The 27,939-nt window shown below is 44.0% G+C and overlaps 1 protein-coding gene across 2 annotated transcripts in view; it reads right to left on the bottom strand.

The window, feature by feature from the left end:
- The window catches only part of Myocd (myocardin), a 95,709-nt gene that overhangs the window by 27,490 nt on the left and 40,280 nt on the right, over nucleotides 1-27,939 (bottom strand). Inside the window, exons 3-7 of one of the 2 annotated variants that reach the window (XM_076936611.1) lie at nucleotides 27,258-27,301; nucleotides 22,178-22,233; nucleotides 20,470-20,545; nucleotides 16,926-17,087; nucleotides 2,737-2,912 (exon numbers count right to left, since the gene is read on the bottom strand). In XM_076936611.1, coding sequence (XP_076792726.1) covers nucleotides 2,737-2,912; nucleotides 16,926-17,087; nucleotides 20,470-20,485 — 354 coding nt within the window. In that variant the 5' untranslated portion in view covers nucleotides 20,486-20,545; nucleotides 22,178-22,233; nucleotides 27,258-27,301. The remainder of the gene's footprint in view (nucleotides 1-2,736; nucleotides 2,913-16,925; nucleotides 17,088-20,469; nucleotides 20,546-22,177; nucleotides 22,234-27,257; nucleotides 27,302-27,939) is intronic. The other variant, XM_034506941.2, reaches the window with a different exon arrangement.

Here is a 27,939-nt window from a genome sequence, read left to right as displayed (position 1 = left end):
TGGGGATTATATGTGTATACATGCATATTCATACATATACACAATTGTGAGTATATGTGTTGGTTATATGTGTTTATGCATGTTCACACTGGTATGTATGCATGTTAGGATATAAATATTTCAACATCTATGTGTGTATGAATACATATCTTATGTACATGTGCATCTTTATATCAATGTATATGTATACAAGGTAGATATAAAAGGGGAAGAATCGCCAGAACACAGGACAGAATAATATGTGTATATGTGTGTTTGTACTTGTGCATTAGATCCATGTATTTGCACATATAGGGTCACATATGTCTTTATGAGAATATGCTTCTGTCTGCTGAGGGTTTCATGGAAAAAATAATTCTCTTCTCTTCCTTTTCTACAGTCCTATGTTATGACTCAACAAAAGGGTAGGGGTCCTTACACCCCTCCTGGGGGGGCAGAACTGAGCTTCCCAGTTCTCCCCTGGACTCCTGAACCTCAGTGTCTGTCACAAACCTATGGGCGGCTTGTCTCTCAGAGCCTCAGTGTTCTAACCTTCCAGACATAGTTGCTGAGAGAAAAGACAAAGCAACCCCTGCATTTTCAGTGGTTGGCCCCTTCTTCCCCTTCTGCTAGGGTTAAGCAGAAAAGAACATGTCTTTTCCTCAAAACCATTCTTAAATCAGAAGCTGAGGAGGAGTTTGCTGTCAGAAGAATATGCGCAAGTGGTATGATAGCCTGTTTGATGTTATCAAAGATGTTTGACTGCGAAGCTCAGCATGGGCTGCAGGGGAAGGGAGATGCTTTGATGAGGAACTCTGGCCCGAGGAGTGCATAGTCTTCTCTCACGCCTCCCTCCTCCTCCCACTTCACATTTCCTTCTTGGCAGCCTTAAGTGTGCAGTGATGGGGTAGAGATAGGGATGACAGTGACCAGGAACCATCATGCTTCCAGGAAACTGGACCCTGGACCAACATCACCGCAGCTTCCCCTCATCCAGTAGGAAAATAATTTCAAATACAAGCTGAGCATCCATAATCCAATATTCCAACATCTGAATTGCTTCAAAAATTGAAACCTTTTGAGGCCGACAAGAAGTCATGAGAAGAAAAGGCCATACAGAACTTAGCTTCATGCACCAATTACACACACACACACACACACACACACACACACACACACACACATACCATATATATATATATATATATATATATATATATATATATATACACACACACACATACATATGGGCTATGGGTATGTATGCATATCTAAGACACAAGTGAATCCTGTGTTTTGACTTGGATATTATCCTCAAGACACATTATCATGAATAGATGCAAATACATTCTAAATCTAAACACTTCTGGTCTCCAACAGTTTGAGTAAGGGATAGCCAAAGTAGATATTTTAAAATTCCAGGGTCTGTGGAACAGTCTCTTGGTGGTCGGAAGACTAAGTCTTCTGAAAGAGGAGGGAGTGGCCTAAAGGCTTCTTTCTAGAGAAGAGTGTTGTAAACCTGGGGTGGAAAGCACCTCGGTATCACTGTTCCTCCTTCCCAACTCTGTGTGCTCCCCTCCCACAGACATCTTTTAGGGGTTCTATGTTGCCATCATGTGGATTTGGGAGAGAGTGACATTCTGTGTGATCCTGGAATTCACCCAGTCATTTAGACTCGTGGAGTGATAGTTTTATCTTTGTGGTCTTCAGTTTCAGTGGTACTTACTCAGCAGGGCCAGGGATCTCAGGGGAGAAGTTGTGAAGTGCATAATGTAGGCTGGGCCAAGTGTGAGCATCAGGATAGTGTGAGCATCAGCTCAGTGTGAACATCAGGACAGTGTGAGCATCAGCTCAGTGTGAGCATCAGGACAGTGTGAGCGTCAGGACAGTGTGAGCGTCAGGACAGTGTGAGCATCAGGACAGTGTGAGCGTCAGAACAGTGTGAATATCAGCTCAGTGTGAACATCAGGACAGTGTGAGCATCAGCTCAGTGTGAGCATCAGGACAGTGTGAACATCAGGACAGTGTGAGCATCAGGACAGTGTGAGCATCAGGACAGTGTGAGCATCAGGACAGTGTGAGCATCAGGACAGGAGATGTGGTTTACTAAACTCATTGTTATTCTCCATAAGTGTGCTTCATCGTTTTGGTATTCATTCCTTGCTTTCACATACTTGTGGGTTTGTCTAGAAGGGGTGAGGATTGAGCTGGAGTTGGGACTGAGTGCTAGCTTCAGGCTGACATGGTAGACACCTGTCAAGGGTGGAAGCAACTGGTGCCTCCTGCTTTCTGATAGCACCTCCTTGTCCCCCTACCCCGCCCTTAGGCCCTTTGATGAGTTTGACATCAATTCTGCTTGGTGAGTGTTGGCCAATCATGGGATCTCACTGAGTCAATTTACCTTATGCCTGAAACAGAGGTTAACTACTTAACTACTTGCTCACAAAGTAACTTGAAAGCAAACATTGTGAGGGGTTTGGTGTTTCTAAGATTCACAAGTGCTTGCCCTGAATAGGTTGAGAAGAGACACTAAAAACAAATACATCATCAGATAAGCTCTTTGTGGTGGATACACTGTAACCCCATCACTCAGCCTGAGTGAGGGGTATCTTGAGCTTGAGACCAGGCTATCCTATATAGCAAGACCCTGTCTCAGGATAAAACCAGCAGCAGACAGAGTGAAGGGATGTAAGCCACACCAGCTACAGCAATGATGATATGAAATCTAAGACTGTGAGGCAGGCCAGCCTGTTTTACCTGGATTGTGTCCAGAGGACCAGACAGAGAAGCCTCAGTGGATTTGACATCTGGGGTCGATCCTGTAGAGCCTTGGGGGTCCTCGCTCCGAGCCTGATCTGGGGAAAGCCCATCCTTGCTGCTGTCATCCTCAAAGGCAAAGGCATCTGCTGCTTTGGAGAAGCTCACCTCAGTACCTGAGTGAGAGAAAACCAAGATGGAATTGGTGACTTGGAGCATCAGAGCTGTTCAGAAATGCTACTATGTATCACCCTATGCCAGAGCACACATTGTGCTCTCTCTCCCAGTGTAGCCCAAGCAGCAAAGAGTGAGAATATATTTTAAATGATTAGATTTTCTACTGGAGAACTTCAAAGCTTATCATTATGCACTAAACTTTATTTCCAGGCTGAATCACTTCTCAGCACGTTCTATGGAACCTATGTCCTTTTGAAAATAAATCAGGAAAAGCCAAAGGAATGGACATTCTGTGAGGCCATGGGAAGATAACTGCCCTGCTCCTTCGGGCTTTCCAGCATGAGAGAGAATCAAAATGACAGCTTGCCAGTTGCTTCATCTTCAAAGATAAAGCAGGGCACACGGCACAAAATGTTTAGCAGGCTTTGCTAATAAGGAGAAGGGAGGCCAGCTACTAAGTTTAAATTCCTAGATGTCAGATTTAGCTAACGTCACTGGAGTTCACATCCAAGTGGCCACTCAACCAAAGCATTGTTAATTGGAAGAGAAAAAAAATGTATCTCAAAAACTTCAACCTGACTCTTATTTTCTTGGTACGTGGATTATATTTTCATGTCTAATATCTTGTGTCTTTGCAATTTCTTCAGCAGCTCCCACCATCCCACAGATGCTTCCTCTCTCCTCTGGGTGGTCTTTAGGGGTAACAGAGATGTTGTGCTGCAAACAGAGGTCATCAGACGAGATGGGGCTATAACATTATCCTGATTGTTTCTCACATTTTACACCACCTATTCCCTGTCCAGTTTATTGTCCCAAACAGTACACAATGTGCCAAAGCCACAGAGCTCTCCTGACCCCATTCTGAGCACGGCCCTTTCAAAGGAATTTCAGCATTATCGGGAGCCTTTCCAGCCCCCGTTCTGCAATCACACTCACAAGAACTTTTGACTCTTACTCGGTACAGATAAGAGACAGGAGCTCTCACCGTGGCGATGGTGAGGGCTGTAAGGAGCTGGGAGAAATGGAACAAATGTGGTTTGGGGCTTGTCATCGCCACCACTGCTGGCATGTGTCACAGTCTCTCATGTGGACATCCGAGTGTCAAATCAGGAAAGAGGCCAGGCCAGGACACAGCAAGTGGAAACTCCAGTGACTAGCCCAGTGGGAAGCCCATTTACCAGGAGGAGCTTAGATGCCAGGACATCTGCTCTATGGGTCATGCATAGAAGTCATTATTGCTGTTACAACTATCAAAGAGGAAGTTTGTGATAAAAATTCATGTAGCATAAAAATACCTAATGTACGTATTCCACTTCACAGTAGAAGTCAGTGGTCTCTTTTAGATTTAACTCTATGGATTCAGAAGGATAAGTGCAAAAAAAAAGAGAGAGAAGCTTTAAATAGATTGGACTGGGTAAAACATGCTAGTTAAGAGTTGGGTGTAGTTCAGTGATAGTGTGCTTGCCTAGTGTGTACAAAGCCATGGGTTCAATTCCCAACATCAAAAGTGATATTTACACACACACACACACACACACACACACACACACTTATCCTCATTTAAAAAAAATAATTGTATAGTATTCCATTGTATTAGTGGGAACACTTGAAATTAATACTTGTATTTTGAGAGGTGTGTGTATGTGCGCATGTGTGCACACACAGGTGTATATGTGCGTGCACACAGTCATGTAAGTGGGGATTAAACCTAGGTAGGGCCTTTCTGTATGTTAGGAAATTGTTCCACCATTGAACAATAACCTCAACCAATTCTTACACAGTTCAGCATAAAAAATGTTCAGTGGCAAATGGTTATCCCTGGAAACACATATACAGACTAACACAGATGGAGCAGGTTCTATGTATATACACATATTTGAATACAATTAGTGAGAAAAGAGATCATGGATTTGAAGGAAAGTGGGGAAGTGTTTGAAGGGAGAAAAAGGGAGAGAGAAATGTAATCAAATCTTCTCAAAAATAAAATAAAACTATGAAAGATTAAGAAAGTACAGAGAATTACAGAAATCATTCATTTACCTAAAAGCCCAAATAAATAAATGTTAGTATTTTTCATCTTTATGTCAGAAAACTGTTCTCCTCAAGTTAGAAAGACTCACTGGATATGTGCCAACCTCTTTACTGAAACCCAGAGTCTCTCTTCTACCCCTTTAAGACTCTTCTCCCAAACACCAACCTCCCTCCTTCCGGAATCTGGAGTTCGTTCATACACTGTTTTCAGAGCAATCTAAGCTCTGCAGTCTCTGCGTGTCAAGTTCTTTAGTTTTTATCCCTGTTAAAACCTTCACATGTGCGGCTGCCCACCTGGGAGATCATAGCACGCCTTTGAGATCTCCCTGGCTCACACCCTGAACTGATGCTGCATACCTGCATGTAATCCTACAAGCCCCTCAGAAGCCGAATTCTCTGTCCACCAGAACACCCTGAGATGTTCATTGTCTCATGCCTCTTCCCATTTCTTTCATTATGAGGGGATTGGGTCTTCTTTATGTGGTCTGATGCTTCATGTGACAAAGATATGTCCATAACTCAACCAGAATATGGCATCCCAGACATGCAAAAAGTAGGAAGAAATGTGCTGAATTGTGAAATTGTTCCACATTCTAAGATGCAGATAGAAATGTTAGAAGCATGGAGAAAGAGGAATAGTGGTTTTTTTTTTTTTAATTCCACAATGATGTAATTATGTGTAAAGGAAGGAGGAGGAAGAAGAGAAGGAGAAGGAGGAAGTGGACAAAGGTAGCATGAGAGAGAGAGAGAGAGAGAGAGAGAGAGAGAGAGAGAGAGAGAGAGAGAGAGAGAAATAGAGAGTGAAGCACAGATTTCTCTAATAGAGCCAACTAGAATAAAGCAGATTTGTGAGTCCTCAGACAGGAGGATCCAAGCATTTTCTCGAATCCATTTGGCTGGTGAGGATATGGAAAGTTGTTTTCTGCAACTGTTTAGTGACTGAACTGGGAGTGGATTCCCAGCCTTTGGACTCCCCAAGTCACTTTACAGAAGAGGGTGGACACACCGATCATGATCATCTTCCCTGTTTGCCATAAACCCTTGGGTGGAGCCACCCGTTATTTAAGGGAGAATCATTAGCTTGCTACAGTTGGAGGGCAGATAATACACTAGAGCAGCAAAGGATCTGCCTCTGTACACGTACACTGAAGACGCCCCCGTTGAGCTGATGCACTGTCCACTGGCAAGTGGTGACCTCAAGCCAAGTCACTAAAATAAGGGAGTAGATGGTATCGGCTTGCTGTCTATGGGTTGCACATTCTTGGCATTGACTAGGACCGACAAAATTGCATCCATCTGAACATCTACAGGCTTTGTTTTTGCTATTACTCCCCCCTCCTCCCCCGCCTTTGCGGTACATATAGCATCACACGGTGTTTCTGTGGAATTAAGCATGGCAGTTAGTAGATAGGTGATTGACATAAAGGGAGAATGAGCATGGATTATGTGCAAATAGTATTTTGTTTTACAGGGAGGGACTGGAATATCCTGAACTCGTCATCTGTGTGTGTGTGTGTGTGTGTGTGTGAGGGTCCTGGCATTAAGCCCCTGTGGAGATAGAGGAAGAACTTTCTATAATCAGTTCTATTTTCCCCCCAAGGTCTGAAGGGAGCTGGTCCTCAACTATTTCATCCACTTGCACCCTTCACAGGTCAAGAGGGGTAGAGGCAATCAGATAAGATATGTTAAAGAGGCTGAGAGTCAGGAGAGAGAGGATGTCTGTGTATCTCCCTGGGAGAATCAGGGAATCTGTCAAGGAGATGTGGCCTGCAGAGTGTCCATGGTGGTTAGACAGAGGAGCTGGTGATGCAAAGTTGTCTAAAAACTCTCGGAGTGGAGGGGGCTTGGGTGGAATCTGAAATGATTGTCAGCTATGAGCAGGATGACAGGAGGGTGTAGGGGCTTGGATGGTGGTGGAGAGAGGATGAGATGTAAGAGGGACTGATAAACAGAATTGGTGTAGGGAGGGAAAAGGAGAAACTCTACTAGCTAGGGAAGAGAATAATTCTAAGAGTTACGTCCTCCAGAGTCACAGCCTAGGTGACCACACCATCAAACCTTCTACCAAATCAGTTAGAGTTTCCCTGCTCAAGCCAACGAAACGAGGAAGCCATAGGCACACTCAACAGAGCACACGGACACTGTTCACATCCACACAAAGAAGCAGGGTGAGTGCCACGGATCCAAATGTGATGTCTGGTACCCAGAAAACATGATGTGGCCAGCTCAGATTCTGCCAACAGGTACATTTGAGGACCACTAAGCACTGTGCCATCATAAGGGCCACTCCAGTTCTGTCACCTTCAGGGTTGCAAGTGGTTTGGGTTTGCCATTCTCTGGGCAGAAAAGGAGAGAAGGGACAGGGATCCTCTACACAGTCACCCAGGTGTTCAGTTTAAGCTTATAAAAGAATCCCTCAGAGCTGCTGCTGCTGCTGCCTTACTTTCACAAGATGCTCCAGTCCCTCATGGGTTCTAGAGTTGGAAACACTTGGGGCACTTTTTCTTTCTTGGTTCTGTTACTTCAGAGAGAGTGTGGATATAGGCAACTTACTGGGCCTTGGTTTTCCCATCTATAAAATGGGAATAATGAATGGACCTACCTCTCTAGGTTTCAGGAAATAATATCCCCAGAGCACCAAACCACGCCCTGATGTGAACTGTTCAATTATGTCTAGCTGTTATGGTCACTGATACTGTTTTTGTTAAGAGCATCTGCCATTCTCAAGTTTATCATTATAAAAAACAAAAAGACCACCCAGGAAACAGTTTATTCTGTGGTCAGCCTCTTAAAGGTCAGTGCAACTCCATGGTGAGGAAAATTCATTTGTCCAGACAGGCTTATTCTGGGAAAATAAGGAATCAGCTTTCCTAGGGTAAGAAGAAACTCTGTCCTGGACAGGACACTGTCTTTGCTGGTTCGAGCCACAATGCTGCAGAGAGGGACACAGGTCACCTTCTGGTCACCTTATCTGTATCCCTGTAGAACATTTACATCGATTGCACTGCATTGTGACCCTGGGCCTCTGCTCCAATCTCCCACGACAAGAGGCTGGCTGGGAGCTGCTGGAGAGCAGAGCGCTGGCTATTGTCCCTCCAGACACGTCAAGCAGCGTGATGACAAGGACCTGCTCTGAGAAGCCCTGACATCATCCTCCAGCTATGCCCACAGGACTGGCTCTTGGCACCGGCCCCTTGGGACCTCGGCTCCCCCATTCCCTGGAAGCGATTAGATGAATGAGTCAGCTGTACTTTCCTGTGTACGCACGTTTAACATTCCAAGATTAAATGAGATAATTGGAGGCCTGGTTACTCTCTCCCTAGAACCTGCACTTGGGACTGTGAAAGAAGGGTGGGGCACAATGGGAGAGGGCACCTCCTGATTTTCTATCTGCTAGTTAGTGTCCTGAAGGGCAGGGGAGCTGTTTTTCTTTGAGGACAGACTGACCATCCCTAACATCCTCCAGAATGAGAATGAAGCAGAATCTGTTTCCCAAGGGCAAGTGCCACGATGTCATTCTCATAGATGTGGGTGTTGTTTAATCCTGCCCTTTGTCAAGGAGACTTGATGAGACTCAGCAACACACTATAGTCTATGGCCTGGTGGATCCTCTAGCAGAAGACAGAACTCAGCTGCTCTCAAAGGACATCAAGTGTCTTCGTAATAAAATGGATGTGAACTGGTACACGGACAGATGGGTTCCCTTTCCTCGGATCCATGACACCTCAGAAGCTCCCCTTGTGTCTCTTGACCAGATCCTCATAAATCAGGAGAAGTGCTAACTTGTATGTATTTGTGTTTCACATCAGTTCTAGAGGTCAAATACTAGGGACAAAGACTATCCAGTGTGAATATGACATACTCCCCTTGTCTCCCTCCTTTATGGGACGACACTCAATGTCCCTGTGTCACCTGTCAATACCACCTGCTACCCCACAGGGGTCTTGTAAGATATCCCCAACTCCAATTGCTCACTTCTCAGCAGTGCCAAGATGGATTCCGTGGCAGCGATGGAGTTCAGGTCACCGGGCAGCCCTGCAGAGTGGAAGGGTCACTTTCTTCTCTCAGCACCCACCCTTTCTCCCCCAGTCTGCCAGCTCCCCAATTTTAAAATTCTACCCTACTTTTCCCAGAGTTTTTCCTCAGAAAAGCATTTGACATACATGCCATGGTGTATTTCTTTCCCCTAAGGATCATTTGTACTTTGGAAGTGATTTCTCATTGTGGAATGGTAGAATTTTGTCCGTGAGAAAGTAAGGCATGCCAAGGCAAACAACCCTACCATCTGGCATAGGGCCATTGTTATTGTATATCTGGCTTTAAAATGCATGATCAGTGTCAAAACTCCTTGGTCTCTGAACATGCACTGGGTTCTGGGTGAGCTAGAGAGGTTGATTTTGAATTAAGCCCGAGGGTCACAGACTAAGATAGGTTGAATAGAGAGGCCTTCATCAACATGACAGCTGGGGATGGATGGCCCTGGCAGGTCACACATTGGTTTCTATATTTAAAGGTTATGGTGGTGATAAAATTAATTTATCTTTGACAACAGAGCTACATATTCTAGAACACTGGTTGAATGGAAACTGAAGTGCTGACTTAGATGGAAACCCTGGTAAAGCCCAAAGACAAGGTTAGAAAGCTTTCAGTTGTAGCTGGAGTCCAGGGTTCCTTCTACTCTTTGAGGAATCCAGCTGGGTTTGGTTTGAGTCAGGCCAGAAGTCAATCATATGGACAAAACCTTGCTTCCTCTGGAGCTAAGGGATGCTGGCATCCTGTGAAGAAGCTATTTAATGATCATGCAATTAGAAACTATCAACAAGTGAGAAGAACCCAAAGATCTCAGCACTGAGGAGCATGTGAGTAATAACAACCACTCATAAACCTAACAAGGCCATTTTGCATTCTGCAGAGAACTTATCATCCCCATGAACTTCATGGTGGTTATAAGCCATGTCCTGACCTGATGAGGTTTTTCACAAAAGGATGATGATAGGCAATCAGATACCCTCTGAGCGGCGGACTCGAGAGCCTGAGCTTTGTCTTCCAGCATAGTATGCCATTCCAGAGAGATGAGAATGAGACCAGCTGGAGTCTCTAAAACTATAATCAGAGAAGAAACTCAAAAGTCAGGAGTGGGGTCAGTAGTGGGCATCCTATGAAAAAGAAAAGTCTGTGGTAGAAAAAGGGTTGGTGTCGTTCAGCTATTAGAGGGTGACCTGGGAATGATGAGAAAAACCCAGGTGGGAAACGTCACTGTCAAAATATCCTTTCTTGTGTTAAGAGAGGTTCTAGATCATTCTATCTTAGGTTTTGATTAAGCCTTGAGGGAGGAAGACAATGACACAGTAGGCCTCTCAAGTCTGGCAGGAGCATAGAAACACAGCTGGAGTGAGAACCACAATGTATAAACACAACTGGAACGGCGCGTGCATGAAGAAAAGGAAATACACAGAGGCTGTGGGGAGGATAGAAAACACCACACAAGCTCATCCCTGCCTCGACAAGGAGAGGATGTTGTCCCCAGGAGTAATAGGCTAGAGAATGGGCTGGGTCATCTCTGCTGCTGGGAGGGCTCCAGCTGCTGTTCTAACAGCTGGATTCCAGGCAGCCTTGTGATGTTTCCTAGTGTATGGCCATTTGCTTGTGAGACTCATAAGCTCAGAATGAGTCACAGGGATGAGGGTACAAGTGCTCTATTGTCTGCTAGTACCCACTTCTGGGGTTTTCTTAGACTAAAACAAATGTATTTGTAGCTGCCTTCTTCAGCTATCCTTTGTTTATTCTGCATAGTTCTCCTACCATACAACAGTCCCGAGTTTATCCCTCTGTTCTTTCTATGCATTTGCTTGCCATATCCTGGACTGCTACCATACTTAGCAGCTTTGACCATGATACTTAAGACACTTGCAGGTTCTGATCACTGATCAAGAGTTTCAAGTGGGGTCTGGCACATCAGAAGAGAATCAATAGCTATTAGGAAGAAAGGCGAGCATGGAAAGACAATCTTATGTAGTCTGTCAGCTTAGATCCCTGTATGTGTTGAAGATTTGCGAGTTTGTGCTTTCTTTTAAACTAAGAGTCACAGGAGGGTGACACTGAGTGTCTGCTTTTGCGGTACTGATGGGCCCCTCATATTCAGTGGTTAAAACAAGAATTTGTCACTTTCCCAACCTCACTCCTCCACTAGTATTCCTGCCTTGATGAGCAGTGACATCATTTACTTTGCTCAAGAGACAAACCCATGTGATGCAGGGTAACCAATTAGCATGCAATGCTGGTCATATTAGACTCTCTTTTCATACACTCAAATGCAGAACTTTTCCTAGCTCGTCAGCTCTTATCAAACAAGCATGCCAGTCTTCAGTGGAGTTCTGACCTTCTGTATCTCACAAGCTCACTTCACACCAAAGATATGGTCCAGTCTGCAAACACAACCTGATCCTGTACACACACACACACACACACACACACACACACACACACACACACATTTAGTTTTGGTTCACCAGAACCAACCTTCCTGTGCTAACAAGATCTTATCCCTCAAAAATTATATTTTCTCAGCTAGACAGTGGTGGCCCATGTCTTTAATCCCAGCACTCAGGAGACAGAGGCAGGTGGATCTCTGAGTTCAAAACCAGCCTAATCTACAGAGCTACAGAGCAAGTTCCAGGACAGCTACATAGGGCTGTTCAGGGCTACACAGAGAAACCCTGTCTTGAAAAAAAGATAGATAGATAGATAGATAGATAGATAGATAGATAGATAGATAGATAGATAGAAAAAACAGAATAAAATTATGTTATGTTTTCTCTAGCTAGGGAATTTAAAAAATGGTTCTATCAGTATCCTTGAATGAGAAGATCTGAGGTTTGAGATTCTCCTCTGCTTGGAAGACACACTGTAAGCTGCTTTTAGAATTTAAACAACTTTTCTTCCCCTGGATCCCTTCCTTCATGGCTCAGCTGGGACTCAGTGTAGGTTACTGGTAGGCTCCTGATGATTGATAAGTAAGTCTTCAGCATCTAGCTAGGTTTTGTGGGGTGTGTGTGCGCGTGCACTTGTTGTATACATGTATGGAGTGTGTGAGTTCAGAGAGCTATCAGTATAGATTCTTCATCAATCACCTCATACCTTATATTTTGAGGCAGGGTCTCTCGCTGAAACCAGAGCTTGCTGATTTGGCTAGACCCACTGGCTAATGAGCAGCCTCTAGGATCCTCTTGTCTCCCCTTCTTCAGCACTAGGATTACAAGTATGTGTCTCTGTAACTGGCTTTCTACATGGGTGCTGGTTTTCATGTTCACGCAGCCAGGATTTTCCCCAACAGAGCCATCTCCCTAGCCCCTACCTCATTCTTTACATCAATTATTTGTGTCTACCTGAAACAATCTTAAGACACACTGATTACTGCAATGGAGAAATTTACAGATGAAGCAATTGAGTCTCTGTGGGATGAAGGGACAGTATCTACATTTGTGTGGTCCAGGGTCACAGAGCTCAGGTTCAAAGCCAAGCTCTGCTTTGTGTTGGTCATGGGTGCACCTCAGTGCCAGGGCACTTGCCTTAGCATTTGTGAGGCCCTGGATTCTACCCCCAGCAGGAAGAGAGAGAGAGAGAGAGAGAGAGAGAGAGAGAGAGAGAGAGAGAGAGAGAGAGAGAGAGAAACCAAACATAAACAATAACCCTAGAAAGCAAAGAGCAAAGCATGTCTCCTGCTCTCCTCAGATAGCTTCTCAGCAAACTGGACTTGAGGCAAATTGGATTCACGTAAAGATATGGAGCCAACACATCTCAAGAGTAGATTAATAAACTTCTTTATAAGAAAAGAACCAGACTGACTTCTAGTGAATGTAAAGGAAATAGGAAGAGACATTACCCTGAATACAGCAATTAACAGTTAAGTAACTTGAAGCAAATGGAATCCAGGTTCAGAGATACTTAGAACCATGGTAGCCAACACCAATTAGTGCTGGAGACCTGTGAACTTTGATGTGCAGGAGGAGAAGAAGAATGTCCAGCATGGGGGTAAATCATACAACTAATATAAGATAGAAATTTGAATACATACATAACTGTGAGCATCACCATAGAAAGGTATCAAAGAACAACTCTCAAGACAGGGACCAGACTTTGAAGACATGAACAGGGAGCACCCATGAAGCTCATCATGGGACCACACTTAACACTTTCCATCACTCAGAAAAATTTAAAGGTAATTATCAATTATTTTGTGAAATGTATAAGGATAAATCACCTGCCACTAATGACAATCGGACTTCACAATAATGCAAAAGCTGTAGGCTTTCAGGAGGAACTTTACTGAGAAATTGGAATTTTCATCTTTTTCCCGGGCCAGCTATACCCTCTTCAATTCTCTCAGTCTGCTGGTGGCAACTGTAGTCAGCCATATTGTCAAGAGGCCTGCTCCCCAGTGTTGTGAGGGTAGAATGCTCTAGGTAGGGAATTGCAGGTATAGTGAACATATTTTCAGTTTGGGACTCATGTATTTGCACGTAACCTCACCGTATCTCAAGGAGCATCTGCGTGGTTTCGATGTTTAAATCTGGCCAGTGTTGGAATGAAAACAGTAGAGAGCAACATTATTCACAAAAGCCGTGACAGGATAGCTATTTATCAAAGGTTATGTTCTCCCTTCCATAGTGTGGAGTTTCTGCTGGGAAACAGATGTAGCTCAGCCAGGGAACCTTCCTTAGCCTGCGCACTAGTTTCACAGTGAGCATAGTGTAATCAAGGTTTGGTTTCATTTTTAGATTTCACTTGCTAGATCCAGAGGGTGACAAAGCGCTACACTACACTTCTAAAGTAAGTTCTTTTGGAATGCAGCCGTGCCCGTTTGTTTACTTGTTGCTATGGTTACACCCACCACTACAAGACTGAGCCTATAGTTTACTATCTGGCCCTTTAAGAAACCAAGCCATCCTGGTTGGAGAATGGTGGGGGATGGTGGAGGATGATAGAACCACAAGAGTAATGAGCCTGCCATGGAGGACTCCTCTTGGTGGAATCTTTTTCCTGGACTGTTAGAACAATAAACAAACAAATGCCACGACACCAAGTAATGTCAAAATTGGTGCAAATGCATAAGTAAGACCCTAGCAATTTCTAAAAACAGAATCATGGAAGGTGGCTTCCTGGAGTGTCAGGGGCGATTCAGAAAGGAAGCAATACCAAGTGACTACGTCACAGGTCAGTGTCACCTCCTACCCTTTGCAAGCAATTTACTCCATATCCTCTTCAAATTACCCTTAGGGAAGAATATGTCCAAAAGCACCTGTCATATAGAAAGGTGGGTGACTAGAGGCTTCCAGCTAACAGAGAAACAGAATGAAAACTTGTGTGCATCAAGTGGTGGTAACGCAGATAAACATAATACAGACAGCATGACCTGCTGTGACCTTTATCAAACTGTCTTGTTGTATAGTTCAGTCTGGCCTCATGTTTGCTAACTTTGGCTCCTACGAAGATCTGTCAACCTCTCTGTAGTAATAGGATTCTGCTAAGCAAGAGAGGCGTGATTATTCACCTGCCTCAAATGTCATTATTTATTGTGCATCTATGAATTATATGGGTTTGATATGCCATATACACAATTTTATCCATAAGGTATATGTTTCTCTGGCCCATTTTAAAAAAGAGCCACCCTGCTAGATCTATTCAGTAAAATGTTATTTATTTTTATAAAATAAATCACCTGCAAAATTTTATCAAATTGATATAATCTACAAATCTAAATACATATTGCTATTGTTAAATGAAGTACAATAACTATTGAAATGGTAGTTTGCATGGGTAGTCTTAAGATGCCATCGACTCTATAATACATAGGTTTTTCAACTACCAGCCAGTGCACAAAAATGGAGCAGGAAACATCCTTCATTTGTAGACATAGACATTTCCACGTAAACAAGATGAACTGAGAAATGTATTGGCGCTATTATGAAACTCCTCAAAGATGCTAAGACAGAGACATGTGTAAAATGTATGTTGCTAATGTCACAGTGTTCTAAAGGGCCTGGCTTTAAACTTTGTTGTGGGAAATAGACAGGTTAAATAAATGGAAAGGGCTCTGTGTTTTTGAGTCGGGAGAACCCATATGCTTTAAACACATGAATTCACTGTTAATTAACCTATGAAGGATTTACATTCCCAAGCAAATTTTGACAGGAGTAAAGGTAAACAAGAAAAACTGTCCCTAAGTCTTATCTCTAGCACACTTCTGTAAGTAGCCAGGATACCACAGACAAAGCAGACCAGTGTAAAGAAGCTTGTGAAGCTAAATGTCAGAGAAAATTGTAAAATACATCACAAAATTCTGGACAAAGCAAAATGCCATGTGCCTCTTAATCTAAGCCCTGAAATCTTTGCAGAGGCATTTAGATTTTAAAAGGGAAAATGGGGGACTTGATATGTGTAGTCGATGATGTAAAAAAAAAAGTCTATATTCTAGATCTGGAAAATATTTTCCATGGAAGCATGTTTAGAAACTATAAAGAAAAAGATAAAAAAAAAAATGACAGAGAAACTTGAAAGCACTGTCTGTAAAAATCAGGATGCACGGGGCAACGGGCTAGTAAAACGTCTGCCACACTAATGATAGATGCGGGGTTGTTTGTTTGTTTCTGTATAAGTTCAACACACACAAGAGAACACAGGCATCAGGAAGAACAGAGAGAAGGCTACCAGCGGGCAATGCATAATCGCAGGGGAAGGTGCAAAGTCAGTATGAGGCAAAAGTGCAGATTAAAAATCTTTGGCCTCTAATAGACAAATGAGTGGCAATTTTATAGCCATGGAATAGAATGTTCTGGAAAGAATAAGAGATGCTGAATGTCATCCTCCCACCTCTTTCCTGTCTGCTGAAGTATCAGAGCAGTGATGGAGAGCATGCACTCCTGAGAACAACTGTAGGTCATGTTCAAAGATTCAGTGTGGAGGCAGCTTGTGAAGGGGACAGTCAGCCACTGGAGGATGCCAAGAGAGGATACTGGAAGAGGAGGAAGTGACTCCAGAAGTTCATATTTCCATAGTTACACATCCCCGTGGCAGCATCCTCACTGTCTCTGAATGAATGGGTAAGACCAAGGTGTAGACCAACTCAAGGGTAACTTACAAAGATATAGTTGGCATAAGATTTCCTAGCACACGCTGATAATGACATATTGAAACTTTTAAGTATCTATTGGTAAATACTATCTTTTGAGTGTCCCCAGGAGCTGCCTGTGAGTCTAACTGAAAAAGAAAAGTTGATTTGCCTATGGAAATGTCCATCTCTCCTCTCCACTCTCCTAAGCTTGCTCAGGCCCAATTTAGAGCATCTCTTACATGAACTCTTTATTTGCAGGCTGCTTGGATCCACCTGAAGTCAGTTGGTCAAATGGTCTAAGGAATAAACTAAGGCAGTGTTTGAGGGAACTAATCAGTGAGTGTATGTCATCTTGGCTATGAGGCTCGGCCCTGAACATCACCTAAGAATCGTCAGTTTCACATGGATCTTAATGTGAGCTTTGCTTGAAAAAGCCTGGACATCATCATCTCCATCTCTACCACAGCACACGGCCAAACAGCTATTTTTATTGTGCCATGTTTCTACACCATTCATTCATCAATTTGGTTTGTAGATCTCACTTGAAGCCCAGATTGGCCTAGAACTGATGATAGATTCCCAGGCTGGCCTTGAAATCATGGCAACCCTCCTGTCTCAGCCTCTCAAGTGTGATTATAGGTGTGAGCCATTATTGCTGATTCTTCTCTTCTCACCCCTCCCCCTCTGCCTATTTAACATAGGAGGCTGAAGACAGAGGACCTCTGGGTATGGGATATATGGTTGGGGAGCAACCCATGTCATGGGTCGTCCAGTGGGATGCTCAGAGCAAGATTCCCAGATTGCCAGTATGGCTACTCTGAGGTTCACAAGTGTGGGATGGACATGACTCCCCTGCCCCCACCCAAACTACCTTTTATAGCTTCTTTCACTGAAGAATCCATAGGCAGAATGTTCTTCTCCACCAGTTCCAAGGGCCCTGGGCGGAGAGCAATCTTCTCGTTGAGGTCATCTGCAAGGCGGGCTCTTTTCAGCTTCATCTGAGCAGTTGGAATGGATCTCTCTGCTGTGGAGGCTGTAAGGTTGAAACAGACAGGATCCGTTTTAGAACTCGATGTCATTTTGTTTGGTTTGGTTTTTTGGCTGCTGGATGCAAAACACTGTGTCACACCATGCTCTACCATTTTGATAATTTTTCAATGCGAGCATCATCACTTCACAGGGATTAGCACCAGAGAGCAGACACTTCCAAATAAAGGCAAATGAAGACACACAGGAAAACTGGAGAAACTTGCCTTGAGAGGATTTGTTTTAAAAAAAAAAATGCAATTTGGCAATTTTGTAAGCAAGCAGTCCATGGGTCCCCGTGACTTGCTTGACCTTAGGTTCCTGGCTTTTGAGAGGGACTGGCACAGGCTGGGCCTGCAGTAAACAAGATCTCTGGTAATAGTTAGTGGTGGTGGTGGGGTTTATAACCTTCTAGGGATTTTAGATTTGTCAGTATTGTGATACTAAGAGGCAAATGTTCAGATCTGTTACAAAAGAAAAAAAAAATCCTTTGAAGTTGGAGCCACTTCTTTCCTGGACAAGTATCTTTCCATTCCAAATCCTCCCTACAGTCAACCACTGGTCCCTTCTGCCCTAGGGGAATACTCTGCTCATCTTTGGAATAAGTTTCCAATTTCCTGTTCCCACCTGAAAGCAAAACTCAGGAGAAAGGGAGAGAGAATTGGGAGAGGGAGAGGGAGAGGGAGGGGGAGGGGGAGGGGTAGGGGGAGGGGGAGGGGGAAGGGGAGGGGGGAGGGAGAAGGAGAGGGGGAGGGGGAAGGGGAGTGGGGAGGGAGAAGGAGAGAGGGGGAGGGGGAGGGGGAGAGGGAGGAGGGAGAGACTAGTGGGTCTCCAGGGAACTAACTCCTAACTTCTGTCTGGGAGACTCAAAGGCTCCATGGAGGAGACAAGATACAGAATGAAGGGCTACTATGGCTGAGCAGTTGATACTATTGATAATGATAAAAGAAACAAGTCCTTTAAAGTCCTGAGGATGGGAGTCAGGCAAGCACTGCACTGCTGAGCTACACCCCACCCTCCTAGGCCTTCTTGACTGTAGCGCCTCTGTGCACCCCAGTATCATAAATGCCAAGGGTAGGCACAGAACTGAGAAAACGAACTGAGCTGGAACCTCCCCGCCAGGCATCAGGCTTTCTGAGTTACTGCTTTTATTATTAGATCTATACTTTTTCTTCCCAGAACTAGATCGTGAACACACATATTTACATGTTTAGTTTGACTTCCCAGAATTTGTCTATAAATACTGTTTTCTTTCCTGCTGTTTTGACTAAACACCCTCTAAGCTTTTTCTTATTAAGCCATTATTCCTCCAAACCATTGCTCTGGTTGATATGTGATATTACGCTCAGCAGAGGATCCCCAGTTGCTTGGGGCGATCGCCTACTGCTGGACATTTTACCAGCTTCAACATTTCCCCTCCAAATAACTCTCTGCTAAACACCACTGTATACCAACCTGTACAAGCTCAAGATACATAGTCAAGGAGTTTGATACACTCTGCCAAACTGCCCTGTAGCAACACTAACCCGGCATCACCCCACCAGCAGAGTGCAAATGCCTGTATCTCATGCCTTCTGGTCGCGTGTAATATTTATTTTTATTTGCTAACTTGACCATTGGAAGGTCTGTATCTCATTTAAAATGACATTTCTTGGGCTATTTGTATAGCTGTAATTTTGTGCTGGCACAGCACCGGTTCCCAGGGTCTCCACAGATGTCACTGTGAAGAAGGTAGGAATTTTGTCATGAATGCCTGAGAGCCCTTAGAATTCTTCACAGCCTTTCCTCTGGGTTCTGTGCCATCTACTTCCTGTCTGACAGCATCTCACTTACTCCGTAGTTGGAGAAAAGTCAGTAAGCCAGTAGAGTCAGAGTAGATGCTGACCAATGGGGAAAGACTTACAACTTCCACCCCACTTCAGGACCTTTCCTGCCCTGTAAAGCTGGCATCCAGTCTTGGAAGGAAATCTGCATTCTGGAGAGAACAAGCTGCTGCTGGCTGTGTGCTGCACCTCCACCTTAAATGCTCTTCCTTCTTCCTGAACTTGGTCCATGCTTCCTATTCAAGGTCTTTGCTTTCCCTTCCCCAGGGTATTCTGAGTCAGATGTCTCCCTTCCATGGCCTCCCCTGTACTTTCAGAATACCATGCATTTTCTCTCTGCTGGGCCATGAATGCTGATTTTTTGTGCCTACCTCCTCTGTTACCCTGGAGGAGTTCTCTAAGGGTAGAAACCAATGTCTTATTCATCTCTGCACTCCCAAAGCCAGCTGGCCACCATCAGCGCAGCACTTTCTCAGCGACCAAATCACAGAAATTGTCAGAGAAGAAGCTGAGCATCTTTGAAGCTGGGCCCCAGTGGTCTGAGGGTTCCTACTGCAGGAATGACATCTCCTTCCTTCAGGTGTCAGACCATGATGGCAACTAGGTGTTTGCTTTGTTTCCCTTTCCCAAACATGGTCACAGCACCCAGGATAGAACTGCATGGATCAGCATTGATTTTTCTGTGATCCTTATTTCCTGCACACTAGAACATAAAGCCATCCACAGGGCAGAATCAAACTAGTACTTAATAACTACAGAAACAGCTAGATGATACCCCTCATGTCTACAAAGGACACTCTGTGTGTGGTGCTTAGTGAAATTATGGAATCTCCTGGCCTTAGACCAGTGGTTCTCAACCTGTGGTGGTCAGATATTCTGCATGTCAGATATTTACATTACGATTTATAACAGTAGCAAAATTACAGTTATGGATTAGCAATGAAATAACTTTATGGGTGGGGGTCACCACAACATGAAGAATTGTAACAAAAGGGTCACAGCATTAGGAAGGTTGAGAACCACTGCCTTAGAGTCAGGTAGTAAATGGCACAGGTGAATCTGGAAGCCAAATCTGAAACAAATGTTTGTCTTTCTAAGTCTTCGGTGTGATTGAGAATAGCTGGATGACTGATCAAAATGGCCTAATGAAAAGCTGGGGTGTGTGCACACATGCACGCGTGCTTGTATGTGTGTGTGCATGCATGTATGTGCATGTGTGTGTGTGTGTGTGTATACATGTTTTGAAAAGATTTTTTCATTAATTTATTTTTGGAGAGGTTTTTGTTGGTGGTGGTTTTGCTTTGTTTACTTGTTCATTTTTTTTTGAGACAGAGTTTCTCTGTGTAGCTCTGGCTACCCTGAAACTCACTCTGTAGACCAGGGTGACCTCAAAATCAGAGATCCATTTGACTCTGCGTCCTAAGTGCTAGAATTAAAGGTGTGTGCCCCCACTGCCCAGCTTGGGAGAGGTTCTTTATGGGACTTAGCAAGCACAGAGACACAAAACTACAAAAATGGCCTCCCACTGGGCAGGTATCTCCTAGTTTATGATTTATGCAGCCTTACCTTGGAGAATGTGCATATTAACCAGGCTGCTACGGTCGGACCTGTTTCTGCCCTTGCGCCTCAGGGAATCTTCAGTCTGCAGAACAAATACACAGAGAATCACCTAATTTTAACTTTCAAAAATTCTCAATTTCTCTCAAAAATAAAACTGTACTCTTTAGATAAGAAATGGAGAGTACCCCCTTCCCCTATGTTTCTGCAAAGAAACACAGAATCTTAGCATGGGAAAGAATGGCAGAGGGGTAAAAAGCCGGGCCCCAAGTCAATGGCTATAAATACAAAAGCATTCTAGATCTTGAGATGTTTTACTATAATTGATCTTATTGCCTCTTAGAATAGTCTCAAAAGCAACCAAGGTCAGAGATGGAATATTGCATAAACGTGCTCTCCAGTCTGACTCTACACAGCCCTTGCCTACTGCCCCTGACATGGCAAAGTGTGAATCCTTCGGAAGACACTCAGGGAGGGATGGTTGACCACATTGCATTGTCACAGAGGAGCTGTCTAAAGGGATGACAGGCCTCGGATTCCTATGTCCAGGTTCTCCTTCCTCCCTACTCATGGTCTTTCCGTGCGGTCTAGTGCTTCTGTTGTTCAATAGTCTGTAGCACTGGGCATCACAGCCACTCACAAGCATCTTGGAAGAACTGCAAAGTCTTTTTCTTCCCATTTATTCACAGCCGGCCTACAAGGCTGCAACCAACAGACAAGAAAAAGACACCAGTGTGTCTATTCCATCTCTCTGAAGGTGCAGGCAGCTCCCTCATCATATTTATATTACTGAGAACATCAGGTGTAAAATTCCATTTATTATAAAGGTACCTAATGAGTGTGTCAACTTTCCCTTTAAGTGAAAAAAATAAAAGAACCTGTCGCCTAAATGAGAAAATCAACGAACATCATTCTCTGTGTTGCTCCAGATAAACCCGTATCCCCAGCCTTCAGCTTCCTACTGCACACACTTATGAAAACCTGACTTTTGCTAAGAATGACTGTACTAAAAGATAAATCAGTGAGAAGACCAACTTTCCTTCTCTTCTTAAGGACGTTTTGAGCTCTAGTATATTGTAGAGAGAATATCTTGTATATTATATGGATGCATCACCTGTCAATTAAAAAGCCTATGGCCCAAGGCTTAGGCAGGAAATAGAAGGCAGGCCATTCTAAGAGAGAAAGTATTCTGGGATGGAGCCAGGTGAGAGGAGATTTACCCAGGAAGATGTAATGCGAAGATGTAAGGAGGTAGGCACGTGGCACCTGAGCACAGGTAACCAGCCACGTGGCAGAAATTAGGTTAAAATAAATGGGTTACCTTAAGTTATGATTCTAGTCAGAGAAGAGTCTAGCTATATGGCCAAGGTATTTGTAAAAATATTTTGAATCTGAGTCTTATTTCTAAGAGTATAGGGCTGGGAGGCAGACCTAGAAAAGAACTTCAACAGTATGCCTTTGGTGATTGTCCTTCGACATCAAATGGTTAAAAAAAAAAAAACTTATTTTTTAAGGGGACAACGATCAGTCTTAAAGCTTACATGTTAGATGTCATTTTCACAGATGTCTTTGGTTCATGGGAGTGAGAGCTTGTATTGGTGTGAGAAGAGGGATGTGGCCATTTGGAGATCATTGTACACACTTAAGCCTAAGTTTTAGCTTCGTATCGACAGCCTGTTGCCCACGTTCAAAGAAAAAGGCAATTTGCAAAATTTACCTTGGCGCTATCCAATTTTTTTCTCGGGTCATGGAATTCAGTTGGACTTTTCAGTGCTGCAACAGAAAGATAAAGAGGTGAGCAGAAGCTGGCCGAAGGCGCAATCAGTATTGCAAGGTTGCTGTGTGCTTGCTGAGCTATGCACAGTCTGGAAGTGACGGCCCCCCATCAGGCCACAAGCAACAAAGAAGAAAGGCCTGGAGGTCGTCAGAGAAGCCACAAGAGACAGAGGAAGGCGGGACTCAGGCCTAACCCAGGAGGAGCAGCAGAGGCAGGCATTGCGACAGGAGGAGAAGTAGTGTAGGCAGGCCATGCCAAGTTCTGAGGAACTCGGGTTGGGGATAGACTACCACTAATTTACGGGAGATGCTAAGTGAGGTAACTCACATCCTCATTGACTTTGCTGTCCTTAGTTCTAAAAGCTTGGTGGATGGTTGTAGTCTGAGGTGCATAGGGCATACTGGAGGAAGAGACTGTACTTTGGATATAGGATGTGGTTGACCAGGAGCAGCTAGTCAGAGGAGGGTGTTGAGTGAGAAGCAGAGATTCAGATATGAGGACTAGAAGGTTCCATGGAGACAGTGAACTCTAATCCCAACCTTAAATGAAGTGTGGAAACTGAGGTGCACAAAAATGGATTGACTTATCCAGGGGCACATACTTGGATCCTGGGTTCTTGGAGTCCTTAATCTTTTCCTGGGAGTGTTGTTCCAACTGTTCTCTGTCCATGGACATGGGCCTCCCAGGCAGTCATGTCCAGTGGCATAGAGCAGCACAGACCTGATAGCCTGTACTGGTTAGCATGTCCACTCTTCCCTCTGTGTCCTCTGATTTCCCTTTGGAGCACCTTTTCACTATGTTCCCATAAACCCAGTGGAGCAAAAGTACAGAACATTCTTCTGTACATGTCTGCATTTCTGTTGGCTTCCTGGAAGCCATCTCAGTTGGAAGCCATAGACAATCAGGCTTCATTGCAAGCGAAGAAGTTGCATTGTTTTTTCTTTTAACATTAATTGTAAGTCTGGATATGTTTCTAAAACATAGATATTCTACAGATACTCTAGCAGGTGTCCACTCTTATGCCACAGGCAAGGAAGCTGTCTTTAAAATTTTGAATTAGTTTTCTGGCCAGATCAGCATGTGTGAGTATGTGAGTGTGTGAGTGTGTGTGTGTGTGTGTGTGTGTGTGTGTGTGTGTGTGTGTGTGTGTGTGTTTGTATCTGTACTCATAATTGTACATTCATCCCTGAAGACTGCATGAAACAAAGCACAGCCTCCCCTGTAACCTGGTGGAGGTAAAACTGACTTGATCTGGTAGGTACTATAGTGGTGTTTGGTTACAGTACATTCTATATAGGGTGCTGTTTGGGATGTTAACGGGGCACGCTCGATCCATTCCCCTGCCTCACTCCAACATTAACAATGCTGGCAAAAGGCCCTGCCAAAAATTGTCCCAGGTGGCCGTTTTGTAGTCAATTCTGTTGCCATTATTTCTTTTCACTTTGACTGGAGCTGGAGGCTTTTTTTTTTCTCAAAGGATAAAAAGTGACTGTTTAGCTTGACTGTAACATTTCACCCTGACCTGGACATTGACTGTTCAGCTTCTGTTTGTCAGTTTTGGTTGTAAAGTGGACTTCCCAGACACACTTTACTATAGGCACCCCTCTCTGCCTTACCTTTCCCCAGACAAGTGATTCTGAGAAACAAACGGGTATCACTATTGTGGTTCATGCATTTTCTTCGACAGGCATCTGGGTATCCTTTCGAAGGAGGCTTGCCTTTTCTTACATTTGATCCCTGGAAGTTTATGTTGGACATGTCTGGTGAGGCTCCCTCCTCACTAGGCTACCAGGTCACAGAGTCTACTTAGGCCCCTGTGACCTGTACCCACAGGTGAGCTCTGTATCTACATGTCTTTACATCTGTCCCCTTGCCTAGTGTTCATGGAATTAAGCATGACATGTTAGGTATGACTAAATTACTTTCATCAGCAGTAAAGGAACTGATTCTGAACTGATCTTTATTAATTGGTCAGGAAGAATAAAGTGTTTTTCCTGGAGGGGTTCCCTAAAGGGCACAATATGGGAGCTTCAGATATTGCCTACATTCTAAGGACAATGTGTTTGTTTTTTTAAATTCGTTTTGTTGCAATCGTGTGTGCATTTGTATGTGTGACATGCCTGGAGGTGGGGCATGCACGCTGAGGGACAAGTGTGGAAGTCAGAAGGCAACCCTGTGTTGTGTGAGTTCTGGGCATTAGACTCATATTGTCAGATTTGTGAAGAAAATGCTTGTAGCCGCTACGCCTTCTTGCTGGTCTGCTCAGTTGGTTCTGATTGGACTTGAGACCTGAAAGGACTTTCCTGACTCTGCATCCTTGAGATTTCTTCAGGTCTCGCTTGTAGAGTTTGTCATTTCCTTGAGCACTGCCATTTCCTGGTTTGGTTTTACAAAGCAACAATTCATGACCTTCTTGCTACCTCTCCTACGGAGTTGATTGACACAGTTTAGTTCTCTGATGTTTGGAACTGCAAAGTTTTCCAAAGTCTTCTACTATAGGGTAGAAAGCTATGTTTGAGGTCTTGGGAAGAATACAACGAGGTCTACATGCTGCCCCCATCAATAAATGCCCTCCTCAGAGCTTGCCATCGGGGTTGGGTGTTATGGGGCACTAGCTTGAGGTCACACTGTGGAAAGCTCCCCTGCAGTGGCCCTGGGGTTGAGGTTTGCCTTCTTTGTGACTCCAGAGAATGTGGGCTCTCGCCATTTCCCCTGCAGGCCTCCAAAAATCATAATGCCTCCCTCAGTTGATTTTTTTTTTAAATACACAAAGGACCACTTCTGCTGCCAGCCCAGGGAGTATCAAATGGCAAAATTTCATATTTAAAGGACACTGACATTTAAGATGGAAAAGGAATTTGGATTTCTAAACTAAAAAAATAAGTCCATGTGATTTCAAATTAGAATTCGACTATAAATCCAGTCAGCCACACATCTGACTTGTTCCCCCTGGAGGAAGATTAATCGCTCCTCGCAGGGGAATTCACGTTCTCGCCTCAGCGTTCAGTCGCAGGCTATTCCTATTTCTGTCCCTACAGCTCCAGCTAATTTGGGTCAGCTGTGTGGATAAACATTCGCCTAGATAAGAACAGGCCTCCTGCAGTCTTTCTGTTCCACTCTGACTTCAGGCCTCCAAAGAGATGCAATGAAGAAAAGAGGCCAGGGATTCTGAGAACTCATTTAAGGCCAAGGAGGGCTGTTTTGCACAGGGCGGGGTTCTGGTATTGATTGACAGCCTAGCAGTCAAGTTGCTGACTCTCCTCTAGGGAATCTCTCAGAACCAGACCCAAGGAGAACTCCTAGTACTTTATATTAACTCCGTGGACTAGAAAAGAGGCAGGTGCCAGGGGCTACATTGGGTTGTGCCCCAGTTCTACGTGCAAGCCCCGGGACTGGCAATTCCCAGCATCATTTGGGAGACTGTTCCAGCCCTTCTACCTCTGAACCATTGCCTCTAAAATTCTGGGGGCAAAGCATAGAAACGTGGCTCTGAACAAATCCTCCACGTGATGTTGATGCCCAGGTTTAAGAACATCGGTGGAGTTTGTAAGGCCAGTACAACCTCCTATGGGAGTTCTCATGAAAACAGCGAGCTCTAAAGAGATGCATTGCATGGCGACTGTCGGGGGCTGATTTTCGGTACTGTAATTAAATAAATAAATAAATAAATAAGGAAGAGGCAGAGTCTGCCCCTAGAAAGGATGCTCAGGTGAATAACACCGCCTCTCTGGTCATTGCTGCCTAGAGTCACAGCAATGTAGTTTTAAAATGCTAGCTTCTGTAAAAAATCATTTGCTCATTTATTACTTGAAATTAGAGATATGAATTAATAATATTTATTAGAGGTTTTAAATTTTATGTGAATGGACGTTTTGCCTGCATGTATGCCTGTGCACGATGTGTGTGCCTGGTGCTTGTAGAGGCCAGAAGAGGGCATCAGATCCCCTGGAACTGAAGGTACAGATGGTTGTGCAGTACCATATGGGTGCTGAGAATTAAATGTAGGTCCTCTGGAAGGGTAGCCCAATGCCTCTTAGCTACTGAGCCAATCGCCAGCCCTCTACTGGAGAGTTCTCTGTGGGGAGGAGACAGAGTTATTTCAGACATGAGACTTGTGATGCTGTGTGATTAAAGGTATTCTGGGTATCTGAGAATTTAGGAACCATTTAATTGGGACTTCTCCTTGTTGGTATAACCTTGAACTAACCCAGTAGGTTTTTTTGCACTTTTGGTTTCCCACTTATAAAATGGACTTTGTAGTGTTTACTCACTCTGCTTTGCTTTGAAAGGCAGAGCAAACCTTGAGTATGTTCCCCTGAGCAATCAGGATACAGGCTACATGTAGATGATAACAACTTAGAAATTATTATCTATCTATCATCTATCTGTCTGTCTGTCTGTCATCTATCTCTATATCTCTATCTCTATTTCTATATCTGTCTTGAGGGAGACTTGGTAATAAATTCCTTATTCTGTGCCCCAATTAAATTCTTAAATGTTTGAAAACAATGTATTTGCTCAGTGTAGCTGGGGGCACTTAAGATTTGGTTTATACATGTATAGAGTCTGACCCAACATGTAATACTTTGGAATTCCTTCCCTACTGGATATAAGGATAAATTCAAAGCCAGTCTCCAAGTAGACTGGTTTTCTACTTTTTAAAAAACAGGCAACTGGAAAATTGAAGGAGAGATAAAAGACAAAAGAGAAGTAAGAATTGATCCAGCTTGGCATGAGAGTTCAGGGTATGTTTCCCTAGTTCTAGGGGCAGAGAGATGTTAGGGAGAAAGGAAGAGGCAGACAGATTAATCCCCTTGTGCCGTGTTCTGCTCAGGCAGCCAATAGTGTGTGGTAGGTGCTGTGGGGGAGAAGCCAAGTCAGCTGAGGCACTGAGAAAAGGCAGAGAGACGCTATCCAGTGAATGTCTCAAAACTATGGTGAGGCTGCATGGGGAGTGGGTGCGGGGATGGCCCATCATTCTTCTGGCTATTCAGGAGTGCCACAGAGTTCAGGGGTTTACCAAGGCTTTGCAGTAAGTATGTGGCTGATGTAGCTTGGATTAGTCTGCAAAACAAATAAAGGCAGCACCATTCATAGACAGCTCCTTGTATCTTGAAATTCATTTACATTGATCAGATCATTGGACTAAAGCTGCCCAGAAATCCCACTCAAGGCAGAGATGGCTTTTACACAGAATGACCTCTCTGGTCCCCAGGTCCTCTAAAACCCATTCCAGTTCCTTTCCTCTTCTCTTCCATCCCAGAAAGGCAGCTGTATTCTGTACGCTGAGCTTGTCCCCATTAGATGCTCCTTAGTAACAGAGAAGGAGGGAACATTCAGGTTCTTCCTTCAAATCCCCAGGAACTCACATTCATCATGGACTCTATACTTTCCCCAAGTTTTCAATAGAAACAGTTAAATGAGGGCTATTTGGAGCTTCTTATAGACTGCAAATCCATTGACTCAGAAACTGTGTTTGATTCCCATGTGTATGCCCTACATACAGCCTTACACCTAATAGATGCACATAGCTCTACGGACATTTTAATGTATCTAACTTTGAAGGCTGAAAATCTTTTATCTGAGAGCTTTGGAAGGGGTCAGAATGAGATGGAGCCACGGATGCCACTAGATCAAAGACTGGAGCAAGCTCAAGCTAGACCAAATCCTAGCACAGAGACGGGAGTAGGGCATGAAATTCC

This window comes from Arvicanthis niloticus, chromosome 6 (assembly GCF_011762505.2).
Source record: "Arvicanthis niloticus isolate mArvNil1 chromosome 6, mArvNil1.pat.X, whole genome shotgun sequence".
NCBI lineage: Eukaryota > Metazoa > Chordata > Mammalia > Rodentia > Muridae > Arvicanthis > Arvicanthis niloticus.
This window is presented reverse-complemented; position numbering and strand designations above follow the sequence as displayed.